Source organism: Populus trichocarpa, chromosome 15, assembly GCF_000002775.5.
Source record: "Populus trichocarpa isolate Nisqually-1 chromosome 15, P.trichocarpa_v4.1, whole genome shotgun sequence".
Lineage (NCBI taxonomy): Eukaryota > Viridiplantae > Streptophyta > Magnoliopsida > Malpighiales > Salicaceae > Populus > Populus trichocarpa.
The window spans coordinates 3990152-4009156 of NC_037299.2; the positions used below are offsets into that span (position 1 = coordinate 3990152).

Below are 19005 nucleotides of genomic sequence, written 5' to 3' on the forward strand. Positions count from 1 at the left end.
ACAAAAAGAAGGAGATGGTTCCAAGGAAAGGAAGGAAGTGACTGTGTCCATTGAATTGGTCTGTAGTACATTTCATTCTCTTTGCATATTTTCTTAAGAGGAAATGTCAAGGAAACTCTTAAAAATAAAAGACTTCTTTTTAACAGAAAAGGACATGACCTTTGTTTCAATTTGTTTGTTCAATTGTACTTTTTTTAATATTTTATTTAAAAGTGTTTGAAATTACAGTAGGGTTATTTTTTAAAGTATTTTTAGATTATCTAAATTACTAAAAAAAATTAATTTTTTAAAAAATTTAAATTAAAAAAAAATAGCTTTCAGACACCAAAATAAACGGGTAAAACAGAACAATCAACAAAAACGTGAACTCAGATGGACAATGACAGAAGGTTGCGTGGAAAGTTCTCCTTTCAAAGACGCAACTGGATAATTTTCTTGTCAAGCCTCTTGCTTGTACGAAACATATAAGAGGTGTGCGCTGTTAGTACAATCAGAAGAGAAGCAGTACAATCATGTAATAAGAAATTGTTTGAAAACTGTGTTTTTAAAAAATTTATTATTATTTTTTTTATTAAAATTTAATATAATTTATATGTTTTGGATCGTTTTGATATGCTGATATCAAAAATGATTTTTAAAAAATAAAAAAATATCATTGACTTGCATTTCGACACAAAAAATTATTTGAAAAGCAACCGCTACCACACTATCAACCATGTTCCAAGTACTCAAGGAAGTAATAAGAGTTTCGGCCAATAAATTTGTTTTTCATATAATTTCAAGTTTTTTATATAACTACTAAAAACTTATATAATTATTAATTTTAAAATTTATAAAATTAATTAAAATACATTAAAATTGACTCGAATATTTATATATATATATATATAAAAAAAAAACCAGTACAAATATGCTCTTGCCAGTACTATGTTTAAAACAATTGCCATAAAGCTTTACGGTAAAAAATTCACACGTTATATCAGGAATTAAGATGATTTTGTCCTGGGATTATAATCCTTTCCTATTTTGTAGAACCTTATGTACAGAGTTTTTCAAAATAAATAAATGCCTATGATTTAGTTGGTTTATTAAAAAAAAATGTTTGAAATTTGTTTTAAAACATGGTTAATAGATATATTTCATGCCAAATTAAAATTGAATCCATTTATTTTTTTATTTTTAGAGTTAAAATTTTATTTGAATTTATTCTCTAACAAAAAAATTTTAACATAATATATTACTAGTAATAAAAATAATTAATCACAAGCAAGAATTATCATTAAACAAATTTATAAATCATCATATTCACATCAATATTAACGTCTTTAAGGGGCATGACGTGATGACAAAGGACTTGAAATCTGCACAGCAGGTCTCGAGTTTGAGTCAGGACGTGCACCTCTTGTAAGAGCATGGAATAGTCGGAGTTTTACTCGCTCACCTAGACCCACAAAGTACGCTTTCCAGGAAATAGGATTTCCTCGAATTCAAAAAAAAAATCATGAGTTTAACCATTATTATTTTTCTAAAAAAATCTCATATAATGTAATCATTGTATTATTTTATTCTCCTCATACAATTTATTTACTTTTATTATTATTTTTAAAAATATATCAGGTTGTTAATTTTGTTACCTATCTAAATTTATATTTCTTTACCCTAAATAAAAATACTTTCACCAAACGTGTCATCTGTCAATCATAATTAGGTTGTTAATTTTGTTAATTTTATACGTGTTAGTCCTCCAACTTTTCCACATAATATTTTGGTATTTCACCACCAACTTAGGCAACTTTTATGTATATCTTATTGTGTTTTGGATTTTTTTTCTATATTTTTTTATTCTTTTATTGATTTGTTTTGTAGAGTCAAAAGTGGGTGACAACAATGCTGAAATGGAGAATCATGGTTGGAGATTCAAATTGATGACAATCTAGAGAATTTAAGGAGTTTTGAGTTAAATAACATTGACAATATCGGTGTTGGTACTAGTAGGAGCGCTAATATTCATAATATTGGTGTTGGTACTAATAGCGACACTAATAATTCTTTGGATGAAAATGATATTGATGAATGTACGAGGAATAATGAGGAAGATGAAGACAATAAAGCTAATTTTAGTTTACATGACATTCCAGCAAATTATTTGTTTTAAGTTTGTCAATTGTTAGTTGATAAAATTTATGAGCATGAATAATTGTATTATATTTTAAAATTACTTAAACAATGTATAAATTTTTATTTGAATCATAAATTTTAAAGTGCTTGAAAAATCATTTTATGATTTTACAATTCAAATTTATATTATATTTTTTATATCTTGTCAAAAATACATTTTAGAAACGTGGTTTGATACTATTGCTGACAATGATGACCTCTAGACAGGAATCCCTGTCCGATCTAATCCACCCCCAGATTCAAGTGTGTATCTAAACACTGGAACTCTCTTGTTTCAAGCCCTAAATTCACTCGCTGCCTAAACCAAGACGTTAAGTACCCTTGTGGTCTCTTAGTGCAATGCCCTGATCACTACAACTTTGTCTGTTTTGATTCCAGCCATGACTCCACTATGCTCTCTTTAGGACCTTGTATTTTGTTAAAACAATGGCGGGGTAAGTCTGCGGCTAAAATCATTCAATCTTGTAATGGATTATTATTGTGTGCCTCATTGAATCGAATTATACAAAACTATTTTGTTTATAATCCTCCTACCAAGAAATATGCTATAATTCCTGACAAGCCAGGGTTGCAAAAAAAAGTCGATTAGCATTAGTCGATTAGTCTTCTAAGGAAAAACAGTTCTTAGAAACTTGGTATACATTGACCTGATCTAAGCTGGGATTTCAAATCAATTGGTTCTCCTTTTCAAATGGGATTGCAGTAGAGCCCATTTTTAATTCAATCCTGGCTCTTGCTCTTGTCAGTCTCGGAAAGCACTGCACATGAGTTTAGTAAAGCAATTTCCACCTTCAATGTTCTCCCAATAAAAGTAACAAGACAAGTTTCCTATTGTAGGGAATTCCGACCGGTGATGTTCTGATATTTGCCCATTGGAGGCTAAGCACACTGACACAATATTTAACGTGGTTCGGCAAACCGCCTACATCCACGGGAGAAGCCATTTGATTATATAGGGAGAGAACAAGATTTACAACAATAGAGGAGGAGGAATCATCCCCTCTTTGGCAACTCTCAACCTCACTCTATTTCTCTCTTTTCAGTGCTGCAATGGCAGCTACTGCTGGCTGCCTTGGCAGTCCACTCTCTCCTACATTTCTCACATCTTTGGCTCTACACACTCTCTCATTTTGCTCTCAACCGTATGCCTCTATTTATAGGCATCCATGGTGCTTCTCCATTTGTTCTTTGGTCAATAATGGTGGCTGCCAACTCCAGCTCTTCTTCAACAAAGGTGGCTGCCAACTCCAGCTCTTCTTCAACAATGGTGGCTGCACCTAGCAGCCCTCTTTGACAATGGCAATGGCAGCCATCTTCTTCTAGAAGATAGGCTGTAAATGCTCTATGATTGCTGCACATAATGGCAACAATCCTAACAATCACCCCCTTTGCCATTCATGTGGGCAATTGTCCTCTTGCTTCTTCAGCACATGCTTGCATTCTGCAGCTCTTCCAAGCTTACCATTCCGAGAGCGTCTTTGGCCAAGTTTCCAGGTACTTGCCAAACCTTTCAATCACCAGAGTCATCCAAGCACCCCTTTGCTAACTCCAAAGGATCACTTCAACCAGATGGTTTGTCATATCTCATCTGAAGAGTGTTTAACGCTTGTCTCTGGAACAACATCCCCCTTCAAGCATATCAACCATGCTTGGCCCGGACTGATTTATCAAGCCTTACACCAAGGCTTACAACACCCCCTCAAACGGATATTTCCAAGTGCGACAGTCATTGAGTATTTTAATGTGATCTCGAGCTCACCACTCTTCCAAGAGTCTACTCATCCCGGAGTTGCGTCTGCCCTCTGTTCCTCCCTAGAAACCACGCCTTACTTCTCCGTGAGTCTCCCGCTCTTAGTCTCAAGAGTCCAGGTAGCTCTCTACCTTAAACCATGGGGCAGCCCATTAAAGGTTGATCCATATATGCCTTCACCGAGCTCACCACCTTGACAAGAGTCAACTTGTTCCCAGAACCTGCGCATGCCCTCTGCTCCTTCATAGCAGTCGCGTCTTAATGCTCCACAAGTCATCCACTTATTTTCCAAGGTAAATGTCTTCTAGCTCATTGATCTTTAGCATGGGGGCAATATCCATGAAAGTCAATCCTGCATTTGTCTTCATACTCATCATAGCCACTTCATTGGCTATACACTTGTCCACTTATATCCAGCCATCACATCGGCTTTGGGGCGTTCTGAACTGGGCTCCTTTCATGGCCCTCACACCTTCTCCTGAGGTGTCTCTGCCTGTCGTCATGAGACGGTCTGAACTTGGACTCATATCATGGTCCTCACACCTTCCATCCGAGGTGTCTCCGCCTTTCGTCATGAGACGGTCTGAACTTGAACTCATATCATGGTCCTCACACCTTCTCCTGAGGTGTCTCCGCCTGTCGTCATGAGACGGTCTGAACTTGGACTCATATCATGGTCCGCACACCTTCTCCGGAGGTGTCTCTGTCTGTCGTCATGAGACGGTCTGATCTTGGACTCATGTCATGGCTTACGGTGCAAAGGCATTGAAAATTGGACTCATATCATGGTCCTCACACCTTCCATCCGAGGTGTCTCTGCCTATCGTCATGCGGCAGTTTCTACTTGGGCTAGTTTCATGGCCCACACACCTTCTGCCTGAGGTGTCTCCGCTCATTGTCATGTGGCGGTCTGTATTTGGGCTCGTTTCATGGCCCACACACCTTCTGCCTGAGGTGTCTCCGTCCGTTATGAAGCGGTCACATCCTCCTTCATCGGGGATGTCTCCAGTGACTCTAAGATTCTCTACCACCATGTGGACTTGGGAGAGATCACTGCCACTGATCACATAGAAAGAGAAAGTTGCGGTATACTCCTCGCAATCTTCCATCTCGATTTCTATGTTTGGAGCTTCTATGCCTTTCTGCTTGATAGCTCCACCCACACCAACTCTCTTTGGTGTCTTCGCCTTTCATCGGCAGTCGCACCCCCTTAATTAGGTGCTTCTGCAACAGCTCATCTTTCCATCATTGCATGCATTGGAAAGGTCCTCGCTTGTTGCCTTTATCAAGAGCACAAGAGACTTCCTGTTGTACAACTTTTTCACACAGTCTCTGCTCTGAGCTTCATCTGGGAACTCTTCTTCTCCTTGCACCTATCGTCTCATTACAGTACCTCGTTGGATCCTACGGGTACTCCTGCACAATCTCCGTGTGCTCTCGTGCAATTTCGGTTCTCCAGATTTCTCCCTATTCTTTGCTTTTATGTTTGACAGCAGCTCATCTTGACACAACATTTATCCAAGTCAAAATAGGGTGCCAATCTTTATCCCCTTGCTGTATTTCTCTTCCATTATCAGGGTCTTCATTAATTCTCCCTTCGAGAAATTACAGTCACCGAATCTAACTTCTTTGAAGAAATCACCACTCCATCAGATCCTTGAACATACGGAACCCAACTGTTCCTTTGTGCCGTCATCTTGCTAGTCTTCAACAGTTTCATTACAAACTGTTACATATACAAAAATAGTACTGTGTGGATGATCCTTCAACTAAGCAAGTTCCCAGGAAAGATTTGGAGGGGTCACACTGGTCCCGCTTAAAACCCAATCTCCTAGACAGAACTTCTTAAAACGTATCTATCCACCGTACTGCCTTTTCGTATATACAACCATTTGCTAGCTTTGTTGCGGCTTTCCTTTACAAGTGATCTGGGGTATCCCGGTTTTATACCTGATTTCTCAACATCTGGCGAGACCACCAGTTCTTAGATTCATCAAGATTGGTCTTCATCAATTTCCACTCTCCACCTCAAATTGTCCACTTGATTGGGTGTCTAGAGTGTCCCAATTTTACCTTCCCTCAAGGCAATTCAAATCTCCCTACTTAGCAGTTCAACACATGTAATTGGGTAAACATGTGCACCTTCTTCTTCTTCATCTCCATCGACCACCATGATGACCTTCAGATGCCTCTTCATCGGGCAATCTCTTTCAATAATTCACCACTACCATTTTCGGTCTCAAATCTCAACGATCGGACCGTACCATTGCATCCGGAACGATTAAATTAGCTGGAAACAAGTCTGAAATCGTTCAAATCGCATTTCAGACGGTTAAGATTTGATCAAAACAATTCTGGCCTGATGAACGGCCCAGATTCAATCTCAGATCCGGTTGCACATAGACTCTGCTGCACAGAATCTTATCCCTCGGCTCGCGGCTCGGCTCGGTTTCACAACGGCTCGGCTCAACTCGGCTCGACTTGGCTCGGCTCGCGGCTGATGATGTGGCAGGTGGGTTCCATTGTGCTGACGTGGCAGCTGACTGGTCGCTGACATGGCATGCCTACTGTGCATGATGATGTCACAAATACGTCATGCTGACATCATCAATATCCGGGTCAGTCACATGGGTCGGGTCATCTGGTATTCGGGTCGGGCAACCCATCCGGGTGAAGAAGACGCGTGGGGCGCGTCTGCGCGCGTGGGCAAACGCCTTGCCGGAGAGTGATGGAGAGTGCGGCCATGTCCGACGTCCGATTTTGACGTCGTTTTCACCAGTGGCTTTGTCTCGTCCTCCTCTACACGGTGGTATGGTCAAAACACAATTTTGACAACTTTCATTTTTGAGCAAAAATCAAACACCACTTCAAACCATAAGCTCTGATACCAATTGTAGGGAATTCCGACCGGTGATGTTCTGATATTTGCCCATTGGAGGCTAAGCACACTGACACAATATTTAACGTGGTTCGGCAAACCGCCTACATCCACGGGAGAAGCCATTTGATTATATAGGGAGAGAACAAGATTTACAACAATAGAGGAGGAGGAATCATCCCCTCTTTGGCAACTCTCAACCTCACTCTATTTCTCTCTTTTCAGTGCTGCAATGGCAGCTACTGCTGGCTGCCTTGGCAGTCCACTCTCTCCTACATTTCTCACATCTTTGGCTCTACACACTCTCTCATTTTGCTCTCAACCGTATGCCTCTATTTATAGGCATCCATGGTGCTTCTCCATTTGTTCTTTGGTCAATAATGGTGGCTGCCAACTCCAGCTCTTCTTCAACAAAGGTGGCTGCCAACTCCAGCTCTTCTTCAACAATGGTGGCTGCACCTAGCAGCCCTCTTTGACAATGGCAATGGCAGCCATCTTCTTCTAGAAGATAGGCTGTAAATGCTCTATGATTGCTGCACATAATGGCAACAATCCTAACACCTATATCATGCATTATATCTGTGGATATCATTGCCAACAACTACTACCTCTTTATCAAAATCCTTCTCTGACTGCCCACGAAATTAAGTGTGTATCCAACCACTGGTTCTCTCTTATCTGGAACAATATTGAGTGAAAGTTTCACGGGCTTGTAAGAACATTATTTACAATCCTCCTACCAAGCCATATGCATCGATTCCCTATAACATAGTTAACTTCCGATCCTTCGAAATAACCTGACAACGAAGTTGTTAGTGTAAGATGATTTTACCAGTTCAGACTGTCAGATAGGAGATTTACTCCCCAAAAACTGGCTCTTTATCAGATAAGGTCTTTTATAATGGTGCTCTTCACTGGAGTAGGGAAAGGGGTGATTCTTATATATTTTGATGTTGATCAAGAACAACTTAAGAAAATGTCTTTGTTACAAATTCTTGATGGCTGGAATACTAAACATGTTTCTGTATATATTTCAAAGAGTGAGATTAATGGTGCTCCTGACGACCAATTTGATGAGTATGAGATGGGACAGAGCTTTTCTAAGCTGGGTCGTATACATGTTTTTCAATTTGTCCCTATAAAGTAATTGTTGTATAATCTAGCATCATTAGCAAGGCAGTGTGTGGAAAGCAAGATTTCAGAATAGCATTGAAATTCTCATGGCTTTATATCTTCAGATAGAATCATTTTTAAGTACAGAGTTAGTTGCAGACTACTAGTGGTACAGTTTGAAGAGCCTCACTTCCTCTGAATGGAGTTCAAGTCTATAGCCAGCTTAGCTCAAGATTCAAAATAAAAGAGGAAATCTGTGAGAAACCAAACCCCATAAATATACATACATGTTGAGATGCTGGGCTAATCTAAAAACCATTAGAACTGCTTGTTCTTCTAAGAGTAGCCATCGTTTTCAGAACATCTTCAGTCTTGGAGATAAATAAATAAATAAAGGGCAGGATATTCATGGGATGTCAGACAATACAAGGCCCCTCTTCTTTGTCTTTATTTTTGTCTTCAAGAAGGTTCCTTGTCAGGGTCTCTTCCCTGTTTTGAATTTCCACTCTTTTCTCTTCAATTTTGCCCCATAAAACAGAATAGAGACCAAGCATGATAAGAATTGCACCAATAATCCTGAAATGTAAAGTAGGAAAGTTAGTGTCAAAAAATAACCCTGTTCTGCTTATAGTGTCAAAACATAACCCTGTTCTGCTTATATGCTAATTGAAGAATTCCATGAATTTTGAATGTTATTTTTTTTTCTTTGGAATGTTCACATACCCTCCAGAGTACAACTGATCACCAAGTATTAGAGAAGCCATAATAGCAACCAAAATTGTCTGCATTGGTTGAAAGACAGCAACAAAGACAGGACCACCTTTGTGAATGCACCATGTTTGAAGGGAAATGACTATAGCAGAGGACACAATCCCCTAAACAAGAATGAAATTGAAGAATCCATTTTAAATTCAATACATAATGACAGAAAAATAAAAGGAAGCCTGAAATTTAAGTTAATTACAGCATATAGGATTGTGAATAGTTCTTCTCCTGATTGGATTTTCCAATGGTTGACGTCAGTTTCTACAAATGCTGCAATGACCAAGAACTGGATCAATCCAAAAAGGCATGTAAAAGAAGTGACAGAGAGCTTTGCCGGATACTTCTTCAACACAGGAGCCTGCAAAATATTAATTCATATTTTAGCTCATAAGGTCAGTAGTAAATTATGTGCCATCTACAATTTTTAGCAATCCAGATCAGATTAGCACATGATTTTCATAGCTGTGGTCTTATGCAACTTGTATGGTGGTGACAAAATATGCTTTACCTGAAAGACCATCCAGCCAGCCCATGATAAGCAGTGCCCAAACAGGAATATGCATCCCCATGTCCAGTTTTGCATTTTCTTTGAAGACATATCTTCTTCAGATGTTATTCCTTGTTCTTGTTGTGTTATCTGATGCAGTAGAGGAGGGCCTTTGTAGAGTGTAATGACAGACGCACCCCCTATACTTGCAATGGTTCCTAAAACTTTTGCTAGTCCATCTCTCCTAGAAATGTTGACTTTCTCAAGTCTGAGGAGAAAGGTAAAAGTTCAATAAATGTTTCTTTTGTTGAAGAGAAAGAGAAGAAAGTTCAACGTAGAGAGTCTGTGTTACCCTAGAGCAGAAGCCATGACAAAAGTGATTGCAGGAACTGAATTTTGCATTGCTGAAGCAAAAGCTGGAGATGCATAATACAATCCCAAGAGATAAAACCCTTGGTTTGCAGTGATTCTGGAAACAGAGAAAAGACAAGTTAAAACAACAGAAAGTAGTGAAACCATCACATTATACATTTTAGATATCAAATGTATCTTCTCACCCCAATAATGCTAGAAAGAAGAGTTGAACCAGCACAGAGAAAGTAAGAGGTGGTCTTTCCTTCCTGAAAAATGTCAATCCAAGATACAGTACAAGGGTAAATGCCAATCCAAACCAGTATATATGTATATATAGACTACCAAAACAGAAACAGAAAAGCAAGCACCGAACTGAAGACTCACTTCTCAAAGAAATAAGCGAAAGGTCCCAATAAAAGCAATGCAATGATGTTCCTATAAACTGGGTAAACAACTTTGCTAACACCAATGTTTAGTGCTACCCTTGAAACAATATGAAACCCTGAATAGCAAAACTGTAGAGCAACTAAGGCCAGAAGAAGTTTCATTTTCTGAGGGAGAACACTCCTATCTGCCATATTTCCCCCCTCCTTATTTCCTGCTTGGCCTTCGGGATGTTATACAATCACAAAATCTGAAGTTGCTTATATAGTTACGTGTACATAAAGGTACATGTGTTTTTTCCTTTTGGCTGGTGCCCGTTAACATATTTATACTAGTTGATGTTGCATGGAGGAAGTATCAAGCCACCTTCACCTTACATGCATAAGCAACTGGTGATGATGACATGCATTTGCCTCAAATATTATTTCCTAGTTGACTTGCGATTTGAATTCTGTTGGGGAGACAACGTCTAGGTTAAGCATGTTGGCCAGGTGATTAGAGAGTGAGAATTCCGGCTTTAAATCAGTGGATCATGAATCATGAACCCACCAAATGTTTTTAGTAAAGCATGGTCAATAGCATTATTGTTTTGTGAATTGATAGCAGACACAATAATGCTAGCAATATAACTAAACTTGATACCAAAAGGCAAGTTTGTCATCTAGATATACTAATTATTTCAACAAATAATAATTTTGCTGAAAATTATGCTATGGGTGGTGGTGGTGGTTATTGTGAATTTTTATAGGTGCAGAAGGTGGGACAAAGAATCGCTGGTTGCAGCATGCATGTGGTCCTCCATATGATTTGGGTATGTCCCATTTATTTATGTATAAAACAACAAGTTGAGAGAGACAGAACACATGCAATTTTTACAATGGATCACGTCATGTGTTACTACTCCTAGGATTGAAGCTTGTCACAGCAGAAAACCTCTCCTAGCCAGTAGTAAAGCCAGTTTTGTTCTTCATTCCCCCCCCCCTGAAAATTCACAAATGCAATGTGGGAAGCCAGGGATGGTGTTTTGCACTAGGCTTTCCAAACAGAGGATGTGGCTTAACAAGATGGAGAAAAAACCATGCGGCAATGGTTTGATATGTTCTTGAATGCTTTGTGCTGCTTTGCCGCTCTTGTTCTGTTCTGTCAGCAAACAGCTCTCTCTCTCTCTCTCCAATGATTCTTTGATTGGCTCAGAGCAAAGATCATGAGACCAACTACCCATCACTGACGAATCAATATCTTTAATCATCATAATTTAAACGGATAATGTGGTGCGATTTCTTGTTTCTTAGCAAGTTGAAATGGGATCGTGGTTAGTTTAAGTAAGATATATTTGTTTTTGTATTTTAAAAATATTCTTTAAAAAGTTTAAATTTTTTAAAAAAAAATTAGTAGTTTTTAATGTTTTTAAATTATTTTGATGTATTGATATTAAAAATAATTTTTAAAAAATAAAAAAAAATATTTTAATATATTTTTAAATAAAAAACATTTTAAAAAACAATTAATAAACGCCATTTACATTCGTCCCCAGCATCAACACAATGGCTATAACTTGAGGACAGAACTGAACATGCGATTTTTCTCTACTAGACAAATGTATCTAATTTGAGACTTGGGAAGATTTGGTTAGGGTAAATTCATGGGCACATGGGAAATTAGCACTCTTGAGCCGCGACAAGGGCGTAGAGGTTTTTTTTTTAATTTTTCTGTCTACATTCACGAACCACCTGTCAGCATGGTGAACGAAACAAGTTACAGGAAAGTGGTGGAAACACTGGCTCTCCACTCTGTCTGTATCCAATTCTGTCCATCATACCTTGAAAGTATGTAAAAGAAATTGAGATTCTTGTTAATCAGAAGGCCCAATCACAGGAGCAACATGGAGTTGTTTATACCTTGAATGCTGAACTTGATGTGGCTTGAAAAGGTTTAATTTAAAGCATATGTTCATGGAAAATAATATTTTAGAAAAAATAGCAAAAAGCACACATGCAGATCCCTCCTATCTATGTTTCTCCAATTTACCTGTTTCACCCAAAAAATAAAAAAAGGATAATTAATAAAGCAACAAACAAAAAGTACTTCGGAGTTTGGACAAACAGAAGGAATTGTTTGCTCACAAATGTTAAGCCACTTTTTTGCAAGAACAGTAGACTAGTCCTAACTTTGAGCAGCAAGATATTTCGAAAACTTCAAATTTTATCCTCAGGGTTTAAGGTCTCCCAAAATCTTAAACCATTCTTTTTTGGTCTTCAGAAACACACCTCAGATGTTAGCAAAACAACGTTCACATACTCCGAATTGTTGTTATTTTTTTTATATTATTATTAATATAAATATCCGGTTCAACTTGCACACATCTCACTAATCTCAAGGGCCCTAAAATTAACAATCATATAAGCCTTCAATGACCCTGAGATTTGTGAGACTCGAACTGATAATCTCTAAGGAACAAACCTAAAACCTGATCAGTTGAGCTTTCAGGGTTCGAATTGTTGTTGTTATTGTTATTATTGGATGAAATAAAAAGTTGGGTTTCTTTTAGCCTTTAGGTATAATACTCTGCTAGTGTTCAATTTATCTATTTTTCAATGAGATCAAAACTGTCGATGGTTATATAGGAGGATACTAATAAGACTTTTGAATCACTATTACCTATTAGGAAAGACGAGTGCAGAGAAAACAAGGTAAAGATTGCCAGGCTACAGCAGTGAATGTACTATTGGAACGGTATCTTCAAACATCTAGCAATCGTTACAGGACCAGCAACCGCAAGCATTACCACATCACTACATATTTCACTGATTACGCAGTAGTGCATAGCTTCGTTTCTAGACGTCTGAGTATATCAGTCAAGCTAATGTACTGCCAACAAGAGATGAACCAAGAAACAATATTTTGGCAGTTCTTACAGAAAAAGAAGTGTCAAGACCTCCATGTACTGATGGCCAGCTGCTGGGATGTTTTTCCAGTGGAATGAACATCGGTGGCCCTCCGTGTTAACCGTGCTTGAAAACAATGATGATTGCAGTGCAATTATCTTTGCAGCGCCGCTCAAGAACAGCTTCCCTTACAAGACGGCGGCTCACAGCTGCAACAGTCAAACCTTCCTGCCAAACATGTCTAATTTGTAAGTCATCAATTGATGTAGGGGTCTAATTAAAAAGAAAAAGAATCAGAATCAATGCTTAAATACATTATTGGTGTGAAAGTAATTTGCAATTCAAAACATGGAGCATGGTAATCCTAGAGGTTTCTATAAACACAGAGATTAATTTTCAATATCTAGATAGAAAGTCATGTTCAAATTCGACAGTAATGCCTTAGCTACAGTTTTGTAGACGCAATTCAGCTAGTTTTATGACTAGCTTTTAAGTACTTCATGAGGCATGTTCTAATTTTAATGAGCCATATTGCAAGTTCTAATTTTAATGAGCCATATTGCAAGTTCTAATTTTAATGAGCCGGACCACTTTGCCATCCATGCACCAGCATTAAATATTATATAGGAACTTAGTAAGCCTAGATATAAGCACCTTGTATCAGATATCATGTACCAATTCCCATGCAACAATATAGCTTCCTCTACCTTAGAAATAAAAAACAGTAATCAAGGATGAAGGAGCTCTTAGGCATGGGAAAGGTACATATAACAATTTCAATGAAACTAGGTTGCACACCATCCTATATATAGACCTAAAATAGTGACATTCGCAAGTAGGTTATAGCTCATTTCTAAATGGAATTCTATACAGGTTATTTACTTGCTTTGTATGTACTTGAAGGCAAAGAAATAAAACTAGCACTCGTAATCCATCAAATGCTCTATTTGAATAATACAATGCAATTAGGATTTCGCGTCCTAAAAGCTTGCAAAGATGCAGTAATTTTCCATTAAACTGCCACCCTTCCTTAAGTTCTGCTACAAGGTAAATTTCAACAGCTAAATCAAGAAGGATAGCACAATGGACAAAATTCAACTAATTATTCAAGTTCTACAAGGAGTCAAATAGTGCTTCACTACTAAACAGGTGTACTTTTACCTTCAATAATTTCTGAACAAATTCAACAGCATCACTTGGTCCAAATACCTGAAACAAATACAGAACTTCAATGTGTAGCGTTATTTTTCAAACGTATAGAAGTAGAGCTCAAAGAAGATTAAAAAAAACATGGACTAACTATAATAGCAAAGATGTCAGAGAAATTGAAGCCATACCCCCCATAGGCCATCACAACCAAGAATAATAAAGTGCTCTCTGTCTGTGAGGTCAAAGGAATGAATATCTGGGGTTGCCACAACACCTACCTGCATTTCCCACACTTGTTTCAGATAGCAAACACATTGTACCTTGCAGGTTGATTCAAAAAGTAATTTCACCCAGAATAGATCAATACTTGTATTTGAAGAGCACAATAACACAGAATAAATACAGACAGATTAAGAAGAAAAATAAACAAGGTAAGGTATTATAAAACTATTTATGATATGACAGCGCAAAACTCTTCACAAGTTCAGGGAATACCATAAATGACTGCAGCAACTTCCATACTGCAGGATGATGAGTATATATGGCTTTGATAATAAAGAAAGGACATGAAATAATTGATGAACTCATAATGCACCTGGCACTTTCATATATTTATCAAAGCTGCAACCAAATCATTTGCTTATTTCTCTATGGTTCACATCTTCCATTTTATTAAAAAGAACCATCTCTGACCTCTCAATTGTTTACAGGAAGCATTATTGAATCCTAATGGTATTACATTAGCATCGAGAAAATTGAAAATTATACCAATCTGAGCTCCAACTCTGATTTTTGGTAAGGATATACCACACTTTTGCTTATAGAAATTTATTCAGATTGCCACGTTTCAATTTATCTCTAGATCTATAAGCCTGCATACAAGCTATAGCATTATATTTCTCTTTGAACCAAGTCTCATTTCCAGCTACATAACAAGGACAAATATACAAATGCTGTCATCATACATAAATAGAAAACATGAAACTACAGTGTCAACTGTGCAAGATGGAATCACTAAGAACCTTCTTGAATTGGCGGTCTCCAAAAGCCCTAGAAACCTCAAGGCGACCTTGTAATCGTCCATTTGAACTCACACTTCCACCAGCCTGGAAATTGCAGGAGCACAAATATCAGATCATAAGAGTTAAAAGTTAGTAAATTCATTCAAATATCAAAAAAGTAGAAGCAGTGATAATTTCATCGTCCATATAGGATTCCTTCTTTTCTTTTCAGCTTGGATCGGCCTCAATTTTTTATTTTTTTCATGTTTTTCCTTTTTCTTTTTCTTTCAACAATAGAATCAAGATATCATCCAAAATCAGAAAATAATGGTTGAAGTTGAAAAGTGGGACTAAAGAACTTATATCATTCTAAGCTTATATCATTTTGTAGGGCAACGGTGCCTCCAGGACTTATCTTGCAAATAAATAATTTGAATCACTGCATCAAAAGACTGATGCCTCCAATACCGATATCCAGAAAATATAATTACTAGGCCTCATTATCAAAAAATTCATTTAAAAAAAAGAGAGAAAATAAAGAATTGAAGCACAATATCAGCTTAGAGTACCTATAATTTGAACATTATAGTCTCTACCTTTTGTATTCGAGCACGTTCCTGTGGATATATGGCTTTGTGTTCCCTTGTCAAAACAATAGCCTTCAATGGACTTACTCCATCTGGGTGATTCTGTGATCCATCAATAATGGATGATCGGGCTAAAACTGCTTTTGCATCCCCTATGTTAGCAATGAAAACCTAAGACACGTTTGGTAGTGGCAAGTCAAATAAAAGTTCATCAGAGATGCAGGAGTATAATAACCAAAAGTAATGCAAAAGTTAATCATTAAGTTAGCAATACTAGATTCCATAAGCAAACACAGGTATGATTAATGTGTGTAACTTAATATGAATTTTCATTCAGATATCAAAAGCTGATATGTATCAAGGAGGGAAAGAAGAATATGATAAAGAAGAAACAAAGACAAGGAGAAATGCTATAAATGTAGGTGATGTGTCCTCTGTCTCGTATTTGCAAATAAAAGATTTGGTATATTAGATGGCGCATGCAAGTATTGATAGAGATAGAGCAGGTAGGGAAGAAGAAGCTAGCATTAGAAGAGCTCATATATTGAGGCAGGTAAGAATTCAAAATGACATGAGAAATTCATAGAGATTATCATAGCTGGGTATGTCATAAAGACAGGAATGTTCCAGCAGAAATCTGTGAGAGTTGGAGAGGGAATTTAAGGGAGAAGTGTTTCTAGAAAAAATGGAAGAAAGCTACACACCCTCGGAAGGAAAATGACAGAGTATTTATGGAGTACATATAAGTCACCTTTAATCACTAATCTTTGTGGTTGATGAACAATATAGTCTCAGTAGTTTCATTGGCCAATAAAGGAATGAGATGAAATGTTTAATAATGACACAAGATGAGTGATTTCAATATTCCTAAGGACCACAAAGGAGAGGACCTTCTTGAAAAAACTTGATCCGAACTCCCCAAGACAAATCTCCCATAAGACAAAGTTTAGTCATAAATCCTGCAACAATTCTCTTAAATAATTCTCTTTGTTGCTCATGCTGTCAATAACAATAAATAATGGTAACTGAAAATATTTGGAATTAATCAAAGAATTTTGTTTGTACCCAAAGGTCTCATGCTAATTATACGAATGTTCAGCAACAAAACAATCAAAGGCAAAGGAAAGGAAGGAATATCCTTGTGGAAGGAAAGTATACAAAAGTTAAACCAAAAAACTAGAATTTAATTCACAAAATCAGACCTATATTCCAGGTGAAGGTCTATGCAAATAATATTATCTCACTGTAGGATTGCAGCACTTATTTTTTAGCATCTCCATCTAGCATACACTAGAACTATATTAATTAACTCTGTCATGTGACTGATAATGTTGCATCATGAGAACCATTCCTTAGAAAAATAATGAGAACCTGCTAGGCACCTTTTTAACTATAGGTTCAGCTTTAAATAACAATGGCAAACTTAAATTTGATAAGGGCTGCAAACTTACTTTTTGTCCCAATACCCATACACATACAGCCGTAGCACCATCCTGCCATCCTCCTAAAAGAATGTTATAAATGAACTGGTGAATTCTTTGGTGAAACTTGAAACATTTACTTAGCATGTTTACTGCTCTATATAATCCATAATTAGAAAAATGGAAATGAGCAAATTTAGAAATTTAGAAATTAGCAAACAGTCAAGACATTTATCTAAGAAAAATCATGAGTAAAGAAAGAAGCCCATGACATCATTTTTTTTTGTGTGTTAAAGCAATCCACGAAAACGAAAGTACAAGACATTTTTTTTTGTGTGTTAAAGCAATCCACGAAAACGAAAGTACAAGACTAACATGTTTAAGAAAGGGATAGATCTTTTGAAAGAAATGGAGTGATGTTATCGGGTCAAAAGTTCAAGCAGTATGGACCATGCTTCTTCGGGGTCAAAAGCAGAATATTTGGATAAAAAACTGTGGAAATTGTTCAAAGTACATAATTTCAGAACCAACTTTATCTTGGCAATGAAAATAATAACTGAAAAACAGAATGCACACGGGTCATAATTAATTATTTATACACTGACGCCATCCGTGACTCAACATATTCAGCAGTGGTTGTAATACTTGCAGTGTATTGATAATTCCTCTCATTCAATTTTCCAATTTCCCAAACAATGGACTGTGAAAAAGAAAACATTACTTCTAAAATAGAAAAAGGATTAGGATGAATACATCAGAGACTTGATCATGGAATTTACCTGAAGTACTTTCTTGAAGGAGAGACTCATCAGTTTTCCGAAAACCTAAATCACAAAAAAGAAAAAATAACAAAATATACCTCAAAACAAAAGCAAAAAATACAGAAAAAACATAGACAAACTTCACGTCCAATAGATTTTGCATAACAATATTGCAGAGAAAATATGCAGTAGAAGACATGAAAAGTGAATTCATACCATCAAGAATGGCCTTTTTGGCAGCTTTCACATCCAACTGCAGCACCGGAAAACATACACCATCATTTTTAAATGCAAAAGGAAAATATTTTAACCACAGAAAATCAGGCAACAAGAAAAATCATCAGATTACAAAGGCAACAGGTAAATAAATAAAAAATAGAAAAAAATAGAAAAAGAAACGATGGTTCATAAGCAGGCCCAAACAATGAAGAAGATATTAGAATTGAAAGGAAATGAAAATATCAAACAGCAAAAACAAATGAATATTTGATTCAAAAGCTACTCTCTAGTCATGATTAAACAATGCAATACAAGAGTCTGAAATCATTATAATTTCCCATTAAAAAAAAGTTCTCATGAATTGCCACACTGATTATGATAACCCAGGAGAAAAAAAAAAAAAAAAAGAAGCAATAAACAAAATATAAACTAAAAACACACCAACTCACGTGGTAAGCCAGAAGAGACAACGTTTTTATGTAAATTCTTCTGAGCATACTCAGCTGCTAACCTCCCTCCATGTCCATCATATATTGCAAAATGTGCGCATCTGCATATAATTAATTAATTAGCTTTTTTATTATTTTTGCTTTTCTAATTTATTTATTTATTTAACACAAAATCAGAAACAAAAAATGAGAAAGAAAACCCTAAAAAACCTCAATTTTCCAGGAGGAGAGTCCAAGCTAGCGTCTAGTAACACAACCCAAGCATCCTCCATGGAGTGTCTCGATCCTTTATCCTCCGCCGCATTGGCTTCGATCTTAAACTCCTTCTCCGCCGCAATCTGTTGCTGTTTCTGCTTCTTCTCTTCTGTTCCACTGTCGTTTCGCTTGCTTTCTTCACTCGTCAATACTTCAGCTTCAGTTTTTTGTTTCTTTGACTCTGAATTTAATTCCTCGATGATGATTGGGTTCTCGCGCTTCAGATTTGAGGTCTCTGTTTCAGTGACTGGATTTGTGCTTCCTTCGCTCATTTTTTGGAGTCTGTTTGGTTGCAGAGAATAACAAAAAAAGGATTTCCTTGTCATTTGAGTTTTTTACTTTTTTATATATAAAGAAAAGGAGTGTTTG

General features: G+C 36.9%; 2 protein-coding genes across 3 annotated transcripts; both read right to left on the bottom strand.

The window, feature by feature from the left end:
- Positions 1–8010: 8010 nt before the first annotated feature.
- LOC7475658 (WAT1-related protein At3g18200) lies at positions 8011–11189 on the bottom strand. The gene is made up of 7 exons (XM_002321463.3): positions 9910–11189; positions 9729–9791; positions 9524–9640; positions 9193–9439; positions 8884–9042; positions 8643–8794; positions 8011–8495 (listed from the first exon to the last, which is right to left on the bottom strand). The coding sequence occupies exons 1-7, from the start codon at positions 10101–10103 to the stop codon at positions 8336–8338; spliced, it is 1092 nt and encodes a 363-aa protein (XP_002321499.1). The 5' UTR covers positions 10104–11189; the 3' UTR covers positions 8011–8335.
- A 1411-nt stretch (positions 11190–12600) lies between these two features.
- Positions 12601–18961, bottom strand: LOC7453894 (probable protein phosphatase 2C 8). 2 transcript variants are annotated; one of them, XM_002321462.4, is made up of 10 exons: positions 18592–18961; positions 18374–18482; positions 17930–17966; positions 17732–17776; positions 16983–17035; positions 15541–15702; positions 14966–15049; positions 14132–14221; positions 13956–14003; positions 12601–13022 (listed from the first exon to the last, which is right to left on the bottom strand). In XM_002321462.4, the coding sequence occupies exons 1-10, from the start codon at positions 18906–18908 to the stop codon at positions 12912–12914; spliced, it is 1056 nt and encodes a 351-aa protein (XP_002321498.2). In that variant the 5' UTR covers positions 18909–18961; the 3' UTR covers positions 12601–12911. The 2 variants fall into 2 exon arrangements, with proteins under 2 accessions (XP_002321498.2, XP_052303642.1); XM_052447682.1 differs by lacking the exon at positions 17930–17966 and having other exon boundaries at positions 18382–18482.
- Positions 18962–19005: the final 44 nt, after the last annotated feature.

Excerpts from the sequence above, each read along its gene's own strand:
- LOC7475658 (XM_002321463.3), bottom strand. The coding sequence starts at position 10,103 with ATGGCAGATAGGAGTGTTCTCCCTCAGAAAATGAAACTTCTTCTGGCC. Across the intron at positions 9,043-9,192 it reads CTGGCTGGATGGTCTTTCAG|GCTCCTGTGTTGAAGAAGTA; the intron begins GTAAAGCATATT and ends AATATTTTGCAG. Across the intron at positions 8,496-8,642 it reads GATCAGTTGTACTCTGGAGG|GATTATTGGTGCAATTCTTA; the intron begins GTATGTGAACAT and ends TTTACATTTCAG.
- LOC7453894 (XM_002321462.4), bottom strand. The coding sequence starts at position 18,908 with ATGAGCGAAGGAAGCACAAATCCAGTCACTGAAACAGAGACCTCAAAT. Across the intron at positions 17,036-17,731 it reads CCTTCAAGAAAGTACTTCAG|GAGGATGGCAGGATGGTGCT; the intron begins GTAAATTCCATG and ends ACATTCTTTTAG. Across the intron at positions 13,023-13,955 it reads TTGTTCAGAAATTATTGAAG|GAAGGTTTGACTGTTGCAGC; the intron begins GTAAAAGTACAC and ends CATGTTTGGCAG.